The 19,343-nt window shown below is 41.0% G+C and overlaps 1 protein-coding gene across 4 annotated transcripts in view; it reads right to left on the bottom strand.

Annotated features, from left to right (window-relative positions):
• VTI1A (vesicle transport through interaction with t-SNAREs 1A) overlaps positions 1-19,343 on the bottom strand; it is a 1,077,795-nt gene that overhangs the window by 749,006 nt on the left and 309,446 nt on the right. For 2 of the 4 annotated variants that reach the window (XM_085603403.1, XM_085603406.1), the window contains exons 4-5: positions 7,113-7,190; positions 1,212-1,232 (exon numbers count right to left, since the gene is read on the bottom strand). In XM_085603403.1, the coding sequence (XP_085459529.1) occupies positions 1,212-1,232; positions 7,113-7,190 (99 nt within the window). The remainder of the gene's footprint in view (positions 1-1,211; positions 1,233-7,112; positions 7,191-19,343) is intronic. The other 2 variants (XM_085603407.1, XM_085603404.1) reach the window with 1 other exon arrangement.

Here is a 19,343-nt window from a genome sequence, read left to right on the forward strand (position 1 = left end):
GTGTGTTTAGGCTTTTACTTTTCAATAATACATTATTTCTAAAACAATGGACGATGATGAGGGCAGTGGATTCTGTAGTTTCAACATTTTACCGCACAATTCTAGATTTAGTGAATTTGCCACATATTTTACCCCTACTTGTAGGTTTCATCAACAAAATTTCTGTCGCTCAAAAAGATGAAACATGTAGTGCCAGAGAATGTGCAGGATCCCTTGCATTCTTTGCAGCAGTATTTAGATAACCTTTCCTGCATAATTTGGTCCTCTATGCCCCGGAATCCTAGTTGCCCTGCCAACGGTAAAGCTCTGTATTATGGTATGTCAGCTGTCACTACGATGACCATATTTCAGAGGGTACATTGAAATAGTTTCAATATTTTAAGGGTCCCTCTGAAATACTACATGTTGTGCAATATAGGCAACCAAACATGTTTTTTAATATATATATATATATATATATATATATATATACACATATACATACACACACTTTTTTTACACTTATTTCAGACAGTATATAAACAACAGATTCAGCGAGGTTTCACTAGCAGTCTTCAAAAGCTGCTGAGCATATTGTATTAATCTCACTGGAATTCATATCTTGACAAACTCAATTTAACAAACGCAGAGTAATTATATATATGTGTGTGTATGTCATATATATATATATATATATATATATATATATATATATATATATATATATATATTTATTAGGTGCCAGAAACACAACACAATTAGGATCGCGTAATAACACTCACCACACACTTTGTGCCTCTTGCATTCATTCTTTACTGCCGCAAGTCGCAATGTATTCAACTGATGAGATCAACGGTTCATTTTTCTGAGTTACACATCACTGTGAATTGACCTTAACTATAATTTAACAACAATGGCGTCCTTATTAGCTACTTCCGTGTTTCGTCTATTTTCTACGGCAATGTGATATCGCTCCTTGTTCAGCGACTGCGGTTATTTCAAAAGTAAACTGTTTCACGCCAGTGCAATTGGTACGTGTTTTTCTGAATGAAATCTCTCCCTGTACGATACCTGCCGCCTCGTGCCCGGCTCCGGAGGGCAAGAAAACACAAGCGGGCATAGTGACTTGACCTGCTATAGCCGTGTGAATAGCCATTAAAGGAGAAATGAAAGAATACGGTGCTCAGAAACTCAGAATGGAAACAGCCACCCAAAAGCTAGAAAACACTCACCTCTTCGCGTAATTTTATCAACTGCAGCACGAGCGCACAGAGGAAAAAAGATAAAAAGGAAAGAAATGGCAGGAAAGAAAGATCAGTTGTGACAGGGTGTTGAATTAACATTGACAATTTATCTGTTTACATGCTTAGCATTTAGAAATCACAGACAAACACATTAAAAGGAGCTAAACACAGACAACATGCAGAGGGGTTTTGAACGAGTAAAGATCACTTTCGCGCACTGTCACATAAAAACAAGGGAAGAAAGTGTGAAATTCTCTTTTAAACCACATCTGAGGCACCATCATCAAATAAAGGGTGGATTGACTTTGTGGGTGTCTATATTACGAGGAAGGAAGCAAGTCTCCTCCTCGGCTTCCCTCAGATAGCACATACAAAGAAGCAAGTTTTTAGGACGTCCTTCCCTTTAAAAGTACTGTCAGCTTCCAACAAAAAACAGAATAGTGTCATATTTATGAATCACTGCGCAGAGGCGCGCCACCCCTTTTGAGCAACAAGCGACCTAATCTGCAACCGTTAAAATAAAAGAACGCTCATCATGTGGGTCGGGTGACAACATTTTTTCAAACCTTAGAGTTCCCCAAAGAAAGAATGCAGTGCAACCTCTAAGAAACAACGGAAATTCTTTTTTGATGTTTGCATCATTTTTTTTATACTTTCATAAATGGGCTGACCAATGCCGTCTTGTCACTTGGAAGTGGGGAGATTGTAAAGCTGAATGATACCTGGAATAATACCTCAATTATTTAACATTTGCAGCTGAAAGCAAAACATGCAAGACATCAGGCGCAGCGATCTTTTCGCATATGTATATTTCTTTGAATTTATTTATCTCAAGATTTGTCGTTTCCACGGTGTAGCTAAACACTGATGACAAGTCTATCATCAAATCGATGTGCTGCTTGTTCCAGCAAACATGCCTTGTGGCAAAAGAACCACTTATAAAATTGAATATTATATCAAATGCGCCTACATGCAGGAATGTTCTGATCTAATCAGATGGTATATCTTAATGTTTGCATGATACCAGTGCCAATCAACAATAGAATCAAAAAAACAAAGGACTGCAGCAAACACGAACCATGCACAATATAAGGAAATGTACAACGTTCCATAGCGACTAAATTTTACAGACGTGATTACTGGTTACTGGGTAACTCTAATTAGCAAGCTTCCTCATTTAACCATGAGCTTCTAAAAATGAAACAGCAGGACTGCGCACAAGCTTGAGTTGAAAAACAGCGGTCTTTCCTCTAAACTAAAATGAAAGAAGCAGCAATGTATGTAAAATTAGGGTTGTGGTGTGAGATAAAGGCGTCCTCCCAAAATGTGACACTGTAGAGCAGTCAACTAGTATATTAACCAGGGCAGTTGTCCAGGCCAAGGAGAAAGGGATATCTCTTCCGTCGAGGTCTCAAATCTACCCCTTCTCTTCCTCCTACGGTCACCTGTCTCAGTTTCCGTCGCCTGCAAGAGGCAAATAGAAAAACTTTAAAAAGAGGGGTGGGCGAGAAATGAGAATCTTCAACTGGATGGCAAGTTCTCACTTCTTCCCATGGTGGCCTTTCTGCAGCTAAGCACGATACTTAAGGGGCCAAAGTTTAAAACAACGCCCCTGCAATTGAGTCCGCATGGGAAGAGCCATCCTGCCGTCATCAATGGCCACTTGAAAATTCTGCACATTTGTTGTGGTTTTTTCTACCTTCATGAATGGAATCAAGACAAAACAAAAATGCTCTATCTTGTTTGTGCTGCATGGCTGATTTTAAGCTTCTAGCAGGATTTGTAGCTAGGCAAGGTAACTTCGCTTTTTTGTCTCTAAACGTTCGCCTAAGAGGGGCATTGAAATCCAGAAAAAGCTGTATTTTAGCTTTTCCACCAGTAAAGAAGATTCAAAAACGTCAGAGCCATTATTCTGTTTCGTAAAATGGGATAACGTTTCCTCAATAGTAAAACAGTATTAACACTTAAGGCATATTTTCTGTTTCCATCAAAGTGATCAGCATAATTTATGGTTGAAGACAAAGATTTTTGTTTCAATGCAAAATTTAATGCAAGCGGTAATCTGTCTCTTTGTAGCCTGAAAAATCTGGTTTATGCTAGTTTGAGCCAGCAGAATCTCTGGAGGCCAAGCCTTTGGCTGTGACTAAAAATTAAAAAAATAAAAAAGCTGCAGAGCATCTGTCGGTGTATGAGTGTATCCGTGTATGTGTGCGCGCAAGGCGTGTCACGTGACGAACTACGAAATTATTACGGAAAAAAAGCGATAACACCACAGCCGGCTCTGCCTGCATACAGATAACGAGTAAATGCTGAACTCTATTAAATGCCCTTTGCACATTATCGTGGGTCGAACACACAATTTTCTGAACTTATGATGGCGCTCTATTTATTTTGCTATAAACCCTCGGCATGTAACGAACAGATTTGTGTCTGGTAATGATCTGCTCTGCCAGGGCTATATGAAATGATACCAACCTTCTTCAGATCCGAGGGAATTAAATTGACCGCCTTCACCCCCCTGCTCTGTAGCTGAAGTCGAGAATACTTTATGCACAGCAAGGCCAGACCGAAGACGATCAAAAGTTAGCAGTCAGACAAGAAGTTTCTCTGTCTCTGCAGACACGTTCAGTTACTCTTCATTATTAATGTTTTTATACAGGAATACTTGTGTATGCCTTTTTTTAGCTACATTTCTCAACACTAAGTGACTTGCTGTGATCACCTGGGCAAATTTAAATGTACATTTACATTGAAAGACTTTCCATACAAAGTACATCTTGGATTTGGAATACTAGAGTTGGGGAATAATAAAGAAATGGTCATGGAAAGGATTTGATGTCTTCTTACTTTTGGACTGAGGATTTACGAGTTAAAATCAACCTCAGATTTGTAGTCAACAATGTTGGAAAATTCTTGTACAACAGCTTCAAGGTTGGTACCTCGATTAACATCAATGGACAGAATGAAGGCAACATGAGAACTTAAAAGGACTTCTGTATGTGTGGAGTTGTGACCTCTTGTGACTTACACCTGGGCAAGTAAATACAAAAAGGTAAGACAGGAAGCCAGTCAGCCAAACCAATTGATGGCATCACTGATACTTCATCTAAGCACATTAAATAATTCTCGGAAATACAGACCCTTATGTACCAACGCATTTCTTCAAGGAGCCAGAATGGGTAAAAACCTTTGATACGTCAGGCCATTAGTACCTGGATTAAGGACAGGATTATTCTGACCTTCTGAGCATATGGCAGTAGCATTATATACAATCTACCAGATGTGTGAGTTTATTGCAAGTTAGAGAACATATAAAGAGACAAATCAAGTGAGCCAATTTAATGTGTTCTTGTTCTCAATCAAACTTCAGAGGTTTACTCATAATATTCAATACAAAGTTTTTCATTTTACTCTCAAAATCTGTTAGGGACAGGATAGGTATTTGCATGCCAAAGTTCAACTTAGTTGTGCAAAAAAATCATGTGCTAAGACAAATTTCCAATCCTCATTAACAAAAACCAGGGCTGGCTGAATTTTAACACTCAAATGGTATATGTGAATATGGCCATTATTGCAAATGCTAGGTTTTGGGTTGCTGTGATGGGGTTTCTGGGTGGCCCTACCTGCAAAAGTAGTCTTGTATTTTTATAGGAGATACTAACCACAGAAAGGCTCACAGACTTACTCCTAGAAGGACAAATATACGTTTACCTCACTGATTTGAAAAAAAAAACTCTCCTTGCAACGTTTTTTTGTAAGTATAGCTTCCATATGCACGTTTAAACCACCAATAAAAGCCCAATGACGTAAATGAAATGGGCAAAATAATAAAAATCCTATTAAAGATTAAGTGACGCTTGAAGGTGGGAATGGGGATGTAAAAACGCTCAGCAGACATTTACATCAAGGGGAAATTTTGCAAATGTAACTTTTCTGCATGCAGGTGCTCCTGGAAATCGATTGCCATATATTTCAAGGGCTGCTCCTGGGAATTTTTGTCAACTCAATAAAAGTAAGAAGTTACCTTCAAATTTAAGAGTAATTCTAAAGGCGTACATTTCAGAATTTTTACTTTGGACTCCTATTTTTTGACACTTTACATGTGTGCCCCCATCAGCTGAATATTCTTAACTGACAAAGCGCCTTAAATACTTACATTTGGGTTCCCCCCCGACTGATGTCAAGATGTATTACTGCAGAACAAAGTACAGAGCTGAATACGTGTGCTGGCTTAAATTAAAAAAAAGTAAAGCAAAAGGTAGCATGTTAAACTATGCTCAAACCACTGCTAGAAGCCGGCAGTATTTATTATCCTTTTTTTAACAAGACATAGATGTGTTGTGATTACAGTCTGCTGCGTGTTGCTTTTATGCATATCACTTACACATACAAATTAATAGGATGTGTATTGAGTTTTTACTTTTTTGAAATGCTGTAACTTGAAGCAACCTGCTTGGCCCGTTTACAGGCACTTGATGATAAAAATACAAGCTTCCACCCTGCTCAGATCTAGCAGAATAAAGAGTGAGATAAAACACCCTTGGTAGAGGATCAAGTGCACATATTCAATACGGAAGACAGCAGCCCACAAACGTGCAGCCCCAATGCACGTCATTCAGCACACCTACGCCCTAGTTGTGCCAATCTTAATGCAGGGGACCTGAGGAATTCACACTGAGGCATGAAGTTATCAGGAATAAATAAAAAAAATCTATGAATTAACGTGAAATGTTTCAGACCAAATAAACAGCAATATGATGTAGAGACAAGACTCCATAATGCTTATTACTTCAACCACTCAGGAAAAGCTTAAGAGCCAGTGTCTGAGAGTTGGGTGATGAGATGACAGCAACCACATGCAATCAAGTAACCCAAAATCATAAAAAGTAAAAAAAAAAAAAAGGGGGATTTACTTCACTGATGCACGTTTTTATTTACTTGTAGCTTCTGTGCATATGTTTAAAACATTTTAAAAATACAATGCTCTGAATGAAATAGGCGGATACAATCATGTGGCTATCATCTTGTGTGGATGGCACAAGATTTGGGAGTTCTTCCCAAAAGGAAACCAGTATAACTTTTAAAAACGGGAAAGGTTGGTGGCCAAATGTATCCAAATCTTGCCCCCTAACCAACAACCAACCCCGCTTCAGTGTTCGTGTATCCAGCCTCTCCCCTGTTGTTCAGAGTATACCTAAAGCAGTGAGTGCTTGCGTACATGTTTTGTGATAACGCTGCAGTTACCAGGCATGCGAAAGGGGTATTGTTGTCTCTGTTAATTACTTGGTCCCTGTGATATGCGAAAAGGAACATCAAAACATACACTGCCCACTTACGCTGGAGCCATGCAGTTTACACAGCTAAATTTGCTATAAAAAAACGTAAATATGGCTTCCGTTCCTTTAGCAAACTTGGCTGTGTGAACTGCATGGCTCTTGTTGAAGGGGTGCAAACAAGAAAGGATGCTAGGCCATTCAATTCTTGCCCCAAAACTAGGAGCTTTCTTTTATTTGTTGGATAAACGGCGTTAATGTAATAAAGCTGTGTTTTTGTAAAACAGACTGATGCATTTTTTGCTACTTTCACAAATCCGTTTGCCTAGGACGGAGGTCTGTTCGGAAATAGTCAGTATCAAGCCTTTCTGAACAACAAAGGCGCGAGAAGAAAAGAAAGTGGGGACCATCGCAGCAAGTGATGGTGAGGCGAGGGTTTCTACGTTAGATCTCCAAGGCGACACTGAGAAGTTGATTAAAGCCCAGCTTTGCATTAAACAGTATCACTTCCGCATGGCTTGCTGCTAATGCGCGAGGGGCAGCCCGAGACGCCCAGTGGGCCTCTGACCCCTCTGGCCCCGCAGACACCCACAGGCCTCCGTGACCAGCATCCTACCTGGCTCTCCGAGGAAATCCCGTCGTCCCCCAGGAGCTCATTGCGCACTTCATCACTGTAGGCGATCCGCGACCTTTTCTGTGAAAAAAAGAAAGAAAGAAAGGAAAGGGTTAGGGGAGGAGCTTGGAGGCAGACACGATCAATCTCGAGCGCAGGCAATTTAGAGTAGGAAAGATCCGCGGGGATCCCTCGCTCCACAACTAGGCCAAGAAAAGAGGGTGCGCCTCCAGGGGGCGACATAGAGAGGGCCGGAAGTGGCAGGTGACATGAGAAAGTGACGCCTCAACAGGAGAAGCCTGTGCCACTCACACCTTGGCCTGACTATTGTGCAATGGCTTTGCAATACATAAATATATCACTATGCGAACTATGCGTTGCTGCATCTAGTCCAGATCTGTAGAGGGCGAAACGTTATGCCACAAAATGTAACAGAGAACATATCACTTTCCATGAGTTCAACATATCTACAGTAAATACTTTGTTCTGTTTATTTTCAAATAGAACATAATACTTGCCAAGTTTTTGTATGTTGTCTAACCACAATGAAGAGGCCCCATCTTTTTTAAATACACACTGATATTATAAGCTTTTTATTTTCTACACCAAACATAAAAGGTAAAAACAGCATCAAAATGATCCACAAATCATATTCTGCTCGGATATGTTTAGCAACAGGAAAATCAGACATGTGATACTCAAAAGCCTGGTCGAACCAACCCTTCATTCCAAGAACAATTGTGAAAATTGGTGTAGCAGCTCAGTTTGCCCCCTTGCACCATGAAGATCCGCGTTGGAGCGTGTTTATAAGGGGCAAAACAGCTACCAGTGCCTCAAATAGTAAATACGTGTAATGAATTATCAGTGTGTAACTGTCTGGGTAAGGATGGCATACAAATACTGTTAAGTGCTCTGTCTGGCACTTTCCCCACTTACATACTGTTCCTCTGTAAACTGGAACTAACTGAATGCTACACACATGCAGCACCTGGAGTATGCCATGTTGCTGCTACAATCTTCCCTGTATTCCTCTCCTGCTCCGGTGACATTTAATAATGCAAGTTAAATAAGTTATGTTAGAGGTTATGTGTAGCAAGACTGGATTAACTGGGCCAATTTGAGCCTCTGGAAATGACTATCTTGTGTGCAACCAATCCTTTACTTACTGAATGTGAGAGAGTTCACAAACGTCCTGCTTCACAGCAGTCCACAAAGGACCATGCATTTGATGTGAACGCCTGGCCTGATATAATATGGCGACCCAGGTCATTATGACAGTAGAACAACTTTTCACAATATAAGTGGTATCATGGGAGGGGTACATTAAGGGGTTAAATGCTGTAAGAAAACGGGCTTTTTGCAGGTTTCCCCCCAATGTTTTTCCCCATTTGGACATCAATGCTGATGGTTTTTGACTCTCAAAGTGCACTGGAGCCTGCTAAGCAGGCCCCGGTGTGAGGCCTCTCTCCTTAAAATATGATGCTTATGAACAGGTAACCCCAATTGGCAAGGACATTAACCCCCTTGTAAGTCCCTGGTAAGTGGTACCAGGGATACCCAGGGCATGGGAGTTGACGAGGTCACAAGGGTCTGCAGCATTGATTGTGCCACCATGAGTGACCCAAGCAAACAGATGACAGAAGGCCTACCAAGAGAGACTGCAGTAGCAGTGCCAACTGCTCCAACTCGACTTTGACCTCACCATTAGTGCAAAGGTCACAGCACTATTTTTAATATATGCCAGTCACCCATAAGGTATGCCTCCTGGCAGGGGGGCATTAAATTAAAGGTGTAGGCATATACGTGCAAGCTATCTTATATGTCCCTATAGTAGCATCCCTCCAATAGGGGCTACTATAAGTGTTCAGAGTGCCACTAGATAACATGGACTAGCACTCGGGCACCCCCAGGAGGCCAGTTCCATTATGGTCCCACTGAAAAGTGTCCTGTTTGGGGAAAAAGTCTGATTTGATGAGACAAGTTGTTTGATACCAAAGTCGGATTTAATGTGACATGCCCCAAAGTGGCTACTTTAAAGGTTACCTGCCTGGTTACCCCAGCTTTTCTTGTGCCCTGGCTGACAGCCTGCAGCTGCTGCCGCCAAGACAGGAATCTGATTTCAGGACCTGCACAAAGAAAAGGTACATAAAATTGCACTAGTGGCAACCACCCTGCAACTGCACGACTATGACTAGTCTTTGAACAGAGACCAGTTCCAAAGAAAAGAGGAACCCCACTGCAAGCCAAAGGCAACTCCAAAACTCCCTTGGACTAGAGGCACAAGTCCCCAGCAGCATGGAGGCAAAACCGCACCTGGATCCACAGAATCACTAGCCATCAGGTCCGCAGAGGGAATCACCCAAAAGTAAATGGTATAATGTGGGAAACATACTCCTGACCTCCAGCAAGTTTCTGGCGGCTACCGTTTTCCCCAGGCTCTAGGGCATTTAATTGACCTAAGGCTGAGGTTGCTGCTGCCAAGGCTTGTTGGTCTGGCAACCACTACCTTTGTTGAACACTGTGCTTCGATTGAACCCCACAGCATCTTCAACCCAAAGCCTGTGTGTCCCCGTTGTCGAGATTTTGCACCCCTTTCCTCACCGGCACAGTCAAAGTGGAAAAACCTGCACCCACAGGTCCCCTTTTGTAGCATCACGGGCAATGAGTTCCCCTATGCACCAGGGCCCTACGAGCCAGGTAAAAATCAACTGACCGTTGGAGACTGGGATCCACCCCACCTCCATGCCCCCCTGCTCACCCCCCCCCCCCGGTGGTTTCCACTGAACTCGACCTGCAAGTGGCCGATTGTCACCAGTGTATTTCCCTATTGATCACAACGTTATTGTTTTGCAAGATTGAAATGCACAGATTTATTTTTCCTTTAAAAATCCCTAATTCCAGTTATACTCATCCGATTGTCTTCATTTTTGCTGTCTAAAATTACATAAAAATCTGCTTTATTTTTGTAAATTAGTTTCAGTTTTCTTTCGAGCCATGTCAATTACTTATCCATGTATGAACACATGTAACTCTAGTAAAGCCTGACTCAGGGGTGTGGAATTTCTGTAGCCCAACACCTAGCACATTTTGTTTGGGGTCAAGGACAACAAGTTTTCATGTTTATCATGTGCACAGGACAAGTAGGCAACAGCCCCACAGCACAAACCCTCTGGCTGCCAGTTTACAGTATCACAGTATGGATCAGGGAAGGGCATTGTCTGCAGTTAAGGTAATATTTGTGTCCATATGTTAATGCTGTCTGAACTTTCATTGATGGCTCATTAATGCATTGCCTTTACTATTAGGGAGAGTGCTCTGGGGAAATATTGTTCAGACTGTACTACAGACAGTGTTTCCAGTATAAAAACGTGTACACACCTTTGCAAAGCTTAACAATATAAGGCTACGTGTAATGCTCTCAGAATGCTCTTTGGTTAGATGCAAATATTTGCAGAAGCTTGAAAGGAAAATTGAAGATTGTTTGCTCTCAAAATAAAATGTTCACAAAAAAAATGCAACTAGGGAAAAAAAGCTTTTTGCTAAACTACCTGGCCATTTTAGGTCCCATTTCTTTGAAGCAACATTTAGTAAAATGTGTTGATGCATGCTAGTATTTCCCAAAAAGTATGTATATTGGAAAATTAGTGTAACCAGTTTCAACGAGATTATAGGAAACATGAAAATAAACAAGCATTGGAAAAAGCCTATAGGTCTAACATGTGTGGCAAGCCTCTTGGTTTTGTCTAGTCCTGGGCGGTGAACATCGCTCAGTTCGCAGAGTATTTTGAACTCCGCGGAGCTCACGGAGTGCATAAAATTCCGCTTCGCGATGTGCAGCAGATTTTTTTCCCCGCTCACGTAAGTTCGCGAGTGCGAGCTGCAGCTCGGGTAGAATTTCTACCCGAGCGGCAGGAATACCAGTACAAACTGTAGATCGCACTGCACTCCGCCACTCGCGCAACTTCGTAGCAAAACTCTGCGAACTACGCCCAGGCTTAGTTTTGTCAATGTGTGTCTTGTTTTGACATGGCTTTTGTAAAACTTTATTGTGGTAGCTGCCGAGCTCTCACCAATATAACACACAATGGCAAAAAGCTAAAATATTTTTGGGTCTCAAAAAGCTCATGTTGCCCCAGTAGTTCCAGGCACTGAACAAAACTACTCAATATGCTGACATGCTCCTTGTGAAAGAGCCGAAAGCGGTCACTGCCAATAGATAGAGAGACAGAATTTAAAAATAAATATTAAACAAAAAAGGTATTGTTAAATGTCAGACCTAATTAGGGGATCAATTCTTAAATAAAGTCACAAAAGTGCACTCATGGTATATGTCCTTGCATTAGTGCAGATTTATGGCTTTCATGAATTCACAAGAATTTACAGAAGTAGAACAGGACATCCTATTCTTAAAAAATATTTGTGAACTGCATTTTAGCATGAGCAAATAAGCATGTGCAGATTTGCTCAGCCGAAAATCTGTTGAGGGTTTACAAGTTCACTTTACCTCCAACCACTTCTTTCCCAAACCTGGATGACATTTTACTTCTTCTCATAAGTACATTTCCAACCTTTCTCAGTATATGAAAAGACTAGAGGAGATGTGGTGAAAACCCCTAAAACATTAGGTTTGCAGGCTTAAAAGGACATTTCAACCCTGGAAGTATTGCTTATCGTTACCTCCAGGCCCGATATGTAGAGTTGGAGAAAGGGGCCAAAATAAGGGAATTGCTAGTAATCAAACCCCACTATAGTATGAGCCCAGGCATAATCAGAGAGGCTGTTATTAAAGCTTTAATGAGATTGCTGCCATCATTTGTCACCGCACTATAAGGTACTAAATGGACAAGTGGAGTTTTTTATAGGACAAGTAGACTTATGAAGCAACCTGTGCCATGGCCAAGTGGATACTATATTACATTTCACACCCATGCTGACTGCTCTGTGCCACACTGTCAGGTCTGAGCTAGGCATTTTTAGTATCCAAAGGACCTATCTGGGCTATTGTAAGATTATCCTACAAATGCCACAACAAGGTCACATTACTCCTGCCTCTTGCCTCAAACTACTCTTCAAGTTTAAGGAAGGAGAGGTCATCTGGGTATAGAAAGACACTGTAAAAGTAGCCCACCTCTCATAATATACTTGCTGTTGGCATGGGATCATATATGCCTTAGGGAAATCCAATGGCCTACGACAGATCATAGCGCCTTTTAAACAAAATTCTCATTAAAAAATAGGGCACATTAAGCTCTTCAGTCACCCTTCAGTCACCGGGATGTCTTTCTTCTTTTATATCAAATCAGTTTGCTCTGGCTCAGTTCAATACAAGTGAGAGGAAAACTAAAGGATTGGGAAAGACTACATCACAAAATATTTCTATTTTCACCACATATTTCATTATTTATTGTTGTGGCTTTATGTAGTAAAGATACAAAAAAGTGGTGGATGAACTGCTTGAATTATCCTCAGCCACTGGTAAGTACTCAGGGTCACATCCCAATCCATGGTTATTTTGCACACCATACCACCTCAGTTTCGACTCAGTCATATGCAAATCAGTCTTCACCATGCTCCAATGGGAACAGTGTTGCCCAAACTGCTGGCCAGGTTATCCCTAATCGGAAGCCAAGCAACCCAGGACAGGTTTTTCCCTAGTTAGGGGGTTATCAACCAGGTATGCTGAGGGGTTATACCCCAAAACCGATCCCTGGATGCTTGTTTCTGGTCCAGTATTGACCTGGCCTGGCAATTCGGGATGGACTGTTCCCATGAGCAACAGGGTCAAGACTGATTTGCATATGACTGGGCACAAACCGGGAGTGGCATAGTGAGCAAAAGAACGACGGATTAAACACAGATCTCTTGACTGGGGGGTGAGTGGTTGAAAAGCTTCAACACTCAGTCATCATCTTGTTGTGTTCGCATTAAAAATAATAAACACATTAACAGTTTGCAGAGCAAGAGTTAAAGTCATGTTAGCTTGATGCATATGGATCACAGGCTCCACCTCATATGCAAATACAGGCTCCCACACAAAGGTGGATGGAAACAGGTTTGTTCGGAGGGAGGGGCTCTCAAAACTAAAAGAACAAGGGAGACTATGGTGTGCAAGGCATACCTGTGAAGCACGTTTATCACCGAACATCAGCAAACTGCAACAGTTTAACCAAAAAGAAAGTTCAGCACAGTAGAGTTCAGGCAAACTGAACCCAGCTGATGAATTGATTGATGTGTAGGATAATGCCTTGAAGTTGACATCAAATGGCCACAGAACTGAATAGTGGTGCCACCGTTGCACATAGTGGCCGTCTAGCAGTGGGAGGACAGCAACCTTGTAGCATTCTGAGACCCATGAGCCAGCAATAGCCTAAGTCCTACTTTCCAGCATAAGACCTGTACGGGGGCTATACAACCAGACAGACGGCATAATGCCTTCAGTTATATTCAGGTAGCACTCAAAGTCATCTATAAATTCAAGAACTTGCTAAGATGAAAATACATAAAGACCAGTCTGTATGAAAAACAATTCTTATGAAACAAAACGCAGGGCTCGGAAGAGGACAGAGCCTGTCGCTCGCTCAATCTGCAAACAACTCAGTTTCCAAATATGCAAACAGTGCCTCCTGGCACTCACTGAAAAGCTGCACAAGATTACTGCCACAGCTGGAAGAAACACTGCTGGCTCTCCCATCACATGGTTACTGTTCTACATATTATACGTAATTCTGTTCTCATTGGTATCATTTAGTTAAGAGTATACACTTAAGAGATTCGATAAACTCACGCAATCAGTGCCTTAGTATCAACAATTTCACAAAGACCACCACGTCATAGCAAATCAGGAACAATGTTATCAGTTATTGTGTCCATACAAAAAGAAAAAAAATGATACAATAGTGCAATGTGTCCCCAGTGTGAAAATCACCACAAACAAAATATACACCAATGACAGCATACAAAAGGGCTGATGTGTTTGTAACATACAACCACGAAGAGTTCTAGAATCAGTCCATGTCAACTACGTATACGTATTTGTTTGTTACTCATCTGTTTCAACATTTTGACCTTTAACAAGGATTCAAAGGTCTCATCAGGACTACTAGTATATGGGGGCAAAAATAAATTATACATATAAATACACACATATAAATGTAAATGTAATGTGTAAATGTGTATGTACTTGTATAGCGCACTGCCACCCCCAATGGGGGTATCCTAGCACTTTTACTCATACCGCTGTGGAACCCTTCCTGGCCTTTCCCTGTGAAATGTCCACTCCTGGGCACCCCCATGGTGAAGCCAGGCATCCCAGCGCTGCTAGGGCCGTTGTGGAGATTAAGCAAGCTATTGCCCAGAGTTGCAGCGTGGAACTCATGATTAGAATAGGCACCGAGGCAAGAATTATCAGGTCCGAGGAAATTGAATCCAAGACCCGCCGAGGCGGGGGATTGAACTCTGGTCCCAGGCCAGAACTCTGCATCAGGGTCTGCCGCTCTAACCATTGAGCCACACTTCTCCACAATACATACATATACATACATATACACATACACATATATATATACATATACACATACACATATATATATACATACATATACACATACACATATATATATACATACCAACACACATATATATATATACATACACACACACACATATATATACATATACATACACACATATATATACATACATACATATACGTACATATACATACATATATATACATACATACATATACGTACATATACATACATACATATACATACATACACATACATATACAGATATATATACATACATATACATATACATACATATACATATACATACATATACATACATATACATACATATACATACATATACATATATATACACATACATATTCTCAATTTCTTCAAGTAACGACGCACACTCAGGAGTCCATTTGCAACCACAGGGGTTTATTTCAGTAAACCGCTACGCGTTTCGACACCGAGAGTGTCTTGATCACACGATTTCACCAGTGTTACATGACGTGTATATAACAACAAAGAACATAGAAAAGGCACTTCATTTGCAGCACCCACTATCGCCCCGTTTTTTGGCATCCATCTTGTAGTGGTAACCAATGAAAGTACTTAATACCTTAACATTTTGAATTATTTAAGTTTCATGTCTACAAAACCGACAGACAGTTAAACAAAATGAATAATTGTTGATAACATGTCACACAATGTATGATTTATACATAAACTGAAATGGTGTTGAAAAACGCAATAAATTCTGAAAACCATACATTGCATATATACATTTTAGATCTATTGCATGATACCTAATTTTAGAGGTAAGCATTGAAACTACATGTGCATGTTACATGCAAAGCATCTCTTAACATTAAAGGAGTATTCGTCCAATACTACAAATAAACGCGAACTAGTGTCCATGATTGAAGACATCGAAAGAGGTTGAAAAGTTTTCTAGGCAAGTGCCCTTTAAGTACTTAATTTGTTAAAAAGAGAAGTGGGACTAAATCAATATAAACGCCATATATACATACATATACATATATATACATACATATATACCTATACACATACATACATATACATACATACATATATATACATATACATACATATACATCACAGAGGAAAGTGAGGCCCAATACCAGAGTTCAAGCTGTTTATTTGCAGGTACATCAGCCATCAGCCTTGTCAGGGCAAGTTTTGTTTCCGATGTTTTTTATGGAAAAATTCCTATCACACATTGGTTCATTTTATGGCTTTTTTATATTGGTGTTGTCACTCTATCCGTGATAGTGAGTGAAAGAACAGCCAACAGGGCGGGATAAAGAATAATCGGTATCGATCCGGTCGTCTTGGTAAATAGATTTCTTAAGGATTCTCCCAAAATAAATTTCGGGCGTAATGCCACTCCAGGTCGCTTCAGTCAGTCTGTGTGGATCCACACCGACGGACTGAAATGACCTGTAGTGGCATTACGCCTGAAATCTTTTTTTTGGGATAATCCGTAAGAAATCTATTTACCAAGATGACCGGATCGATACCGATTATCCTTTATCCCGCCCTGAGGAAGCCTCAGGCCAGATGGCCATGTAAAGGGGTGAAACACGTGTTGGCTGTTCTTTCACTCACTATCACGGATAGAGTGACAACACCAATATAAAAAAGCCATAAAATGAACCAATGTGTGATTGGAATTTTTCCATAAAAAACATAGGAAACAAAACTTGCCCTGATTCTGTTTTGAACCTTATCTACATTAGGGGGTTAGGGGTTTCCCCATGTCAGGGGCAAGCGTCAAAGAAGGGATCTTTTGCTCAATATACGGCCAGTAAGGGATCGGGACCTTTTACCCCTTATCCTCCAAAACTATATCCGGTTGTTAGCAGCTCAGTCCGAGCCAAGAGGAAAAGACAAATTCAGGAAGTGAAAGAGGAACAATAATGTACAGTAAAGAATCTCTAACTTTACAGCTATGTCCAATTGCTACAAGCAGAAGGTAACAACGGAGTTGTGGGCAGAAGCACAGCAGAGCACTGCGGCTCGTATTTGGTAAAAGAGGCGGGAGGGGGCCGGGAGGGAGGACGGACGGGGGACAATAGAAAAAACATTTACAAAAGATGCCGGGTGGGGGGGGGGGTAAATGGGGGCCAAGAAAGACAAAAAAATACAAAATTAAACTTCCCTGCTGCCACATTGCATCGCGCTCAGCCACTTCTCTCCACCGCTACAGGCAGGCACAGGCTCCCAGCCTGCCCTGCGGCCAATCCTGAAGCTGCTCTCACATGAGAGAAGCTTCAGGATTGGCCTGTGCACCCATAATGCGCGCTCCAGGACAGACTTGGAGTCTGTGCCTGCTCTCTCCAGCCCCAGCAATGGAACAGGGGTTGCAGATGGGTCACTGTGCGTGTGATTTTCGGCCGGCCTGAGACCGCCGGCCAAAAAGCACATGTGCAGTGTAGGTAGATCCCCCAACTCCCCCTCCAGCCTATCGTAACTCTGACCCCGCCCCATGCCCTAGCAGAATCAAAATAAAATGATAAAAAGCGGGTTTTAAACCTGTTTTATTACCTTTACATTTTTTTAATTGCTGGCGCGGCCCTCAGCCGTAGCGGAGGAGCCGCCGCTGCTGTGATGTGCCCAGATTCCAACTAACATAACTGTATCCCTTGATGTGACTGCTGTGCTCTGGGCCTCCTCTACGCCATGGCACTACCCTCCGGTCTGGAGGAAGGGCTATGGCTGGAGTGGGAGGGAAGGGCGTAATATGTTACTAGAAACCAGATTCATTGAATGCCCACTGCAAAACCAGAGTCTCCTGAAATAAAACGTTCAATAAGGAAACGAAAGAGGTTCTTGCAAGCGGCTCATTTAATTATTCATTACATCACTATGGGGGACTAAAAATCTCTGCAGTAGGCAGCATTCCTTACTGATACTGTTTTTGTTGTTCTACTTTCTCACCAAAAATGTTACAAGCTGGCATAAGCTGCACAATTAACAGAAGGTTTCTACATTTCTTTTGATGAAGAGCCGTCAACAAGACACTGCAATTGAAATCTCAGATGGCCACATATAATTAGTAAATTTGCAGTACTGCAACTCTACAAATCTTCAAGATTTCTCGTTTATTACCAAAATGAGAGAAGTTCAGGAACAGGTTTGGCCTGGCGTTTCTGCACGTCATCAAATGTTACAATTACACATTTAAAAGTGGAGACCGTCAAACAAATATTGCAGATCTATTAAGTGCTACCAGTTTCTGGCATTTATTTTAGTGTTAATGAGCATTTGTACCAAAAAGTCTTGCATATTTATGACTTGAAGGCAGAAAGGAAAACGTGCCCAGATATCAATTATGCACCAAACCATTACCTTCAATGGCGGCGTCCCACTAAGAGTTAAGGGTACGATAATTAGCCACACGCCAGCACACCGCTCTGTACATAGCATAAAACATGTTCGATGTAAGCCATTTTATTAACGGGTAAAAGCGCGTACATATCCACTGAAGGCACTTTTAACTGAACAAATGGTTCTTGGCCACAAAGCGTCCATTTGCAACGACAATCTTGCCGCATAACTAGAACCTGGGAACTGCCCTGCCCCACTGCTTTTAAAGTCTACAGTCTCATGGCTCTTTGCATGCTCATATAACATTTACAGTCATACCTTGTAGTATGTGACTTATGATGGGTCTAAAATGAGAACTAAAACTCTCAATTTAGATTGGAGCTCTACTGTATAGGTGAGGACAAATAATTTATAACACAAGACCAACTCTACTCAACACGAGCTACTCTTAAACTATTAGCTTGTGAGCTACTAGCAGCTATACACCTAACTGTAAGTGACTCTCCTGTCTGAGCCCAGCCTACGAAATAACCTCATTGAATGAATATATATATTAAACTAATTTGAAAAGAGTGCAGTCAAGACGAAAATGTGTGTATTTGCGTAACTCATAAGCTGATGTTTGGAGAATAACGGATGAATTTCCAAAATATATTTAAAGCTGATATTTGAGTGATAAATCACGCGGTGTTGGGGAGACACACTACAGATATTATTGTCTTAGTGCCAGGGGCATTGCACTTATGGCTTTTATATAGTACCCATGCAGAGGCATGCCACATTGACAAAGATTTTTTTAAACTTTACTATTGACAACCGTGCCTGATGTACTGAGTTGGTTACTGCTAGAAATCTTCCATATGGTGGCCACTAATGTAATCTTGTCTGATACGGTCACTAAACCAGTCATTTTAGTAGCTTGTGATGATGTTCATTATACATAAGTAGCTCTTATTACAGAAAAGGTAGAAGACCCCTGCGCTAGACAAACATTAATGGTTAGTTTCGTCTGCAGGCCTATGGAGGACCCTAGGTCACAGGTAGACATCTCCCTGTCTCACTTGACTGCAATGAAGTTTCTGACAAATTAAAAACTTAACAAATGTGTCTTATCCTATGTATAACATGAAAATCTCATAATGCAGCTACTCTTCTCCTTATTGTCATCAATTCTGCCTTATTAGTAGTAGTACAAGTCAAAGTTAATTTAGACCTTTGTCTTAGTCTATTAAACCAAGCTATCATATAGACATATTGCTAAAAATAAAAACTGACAACAAAATGACATGAAATTTAATTTCTAATATGTTAATACTATTAGTGTGAACATGCTTAAAAATTACAACCACAAAAAAAGTAAAAAAGT

The sequence above is a fragment of the Triturus cristatus genome, chromosome 1_2 (genome assembly GCF_964204655.1).
Source record: "Triturus cristatus chromosome 1_2, aTriCri1.1, whole genome shotgun sequence".
Lineage (NCBI taxonomy): Eukaryota > Metazoa > Chordata > Amphibia > Caudata > Salamandridae > Triturus > Triturus cristatus.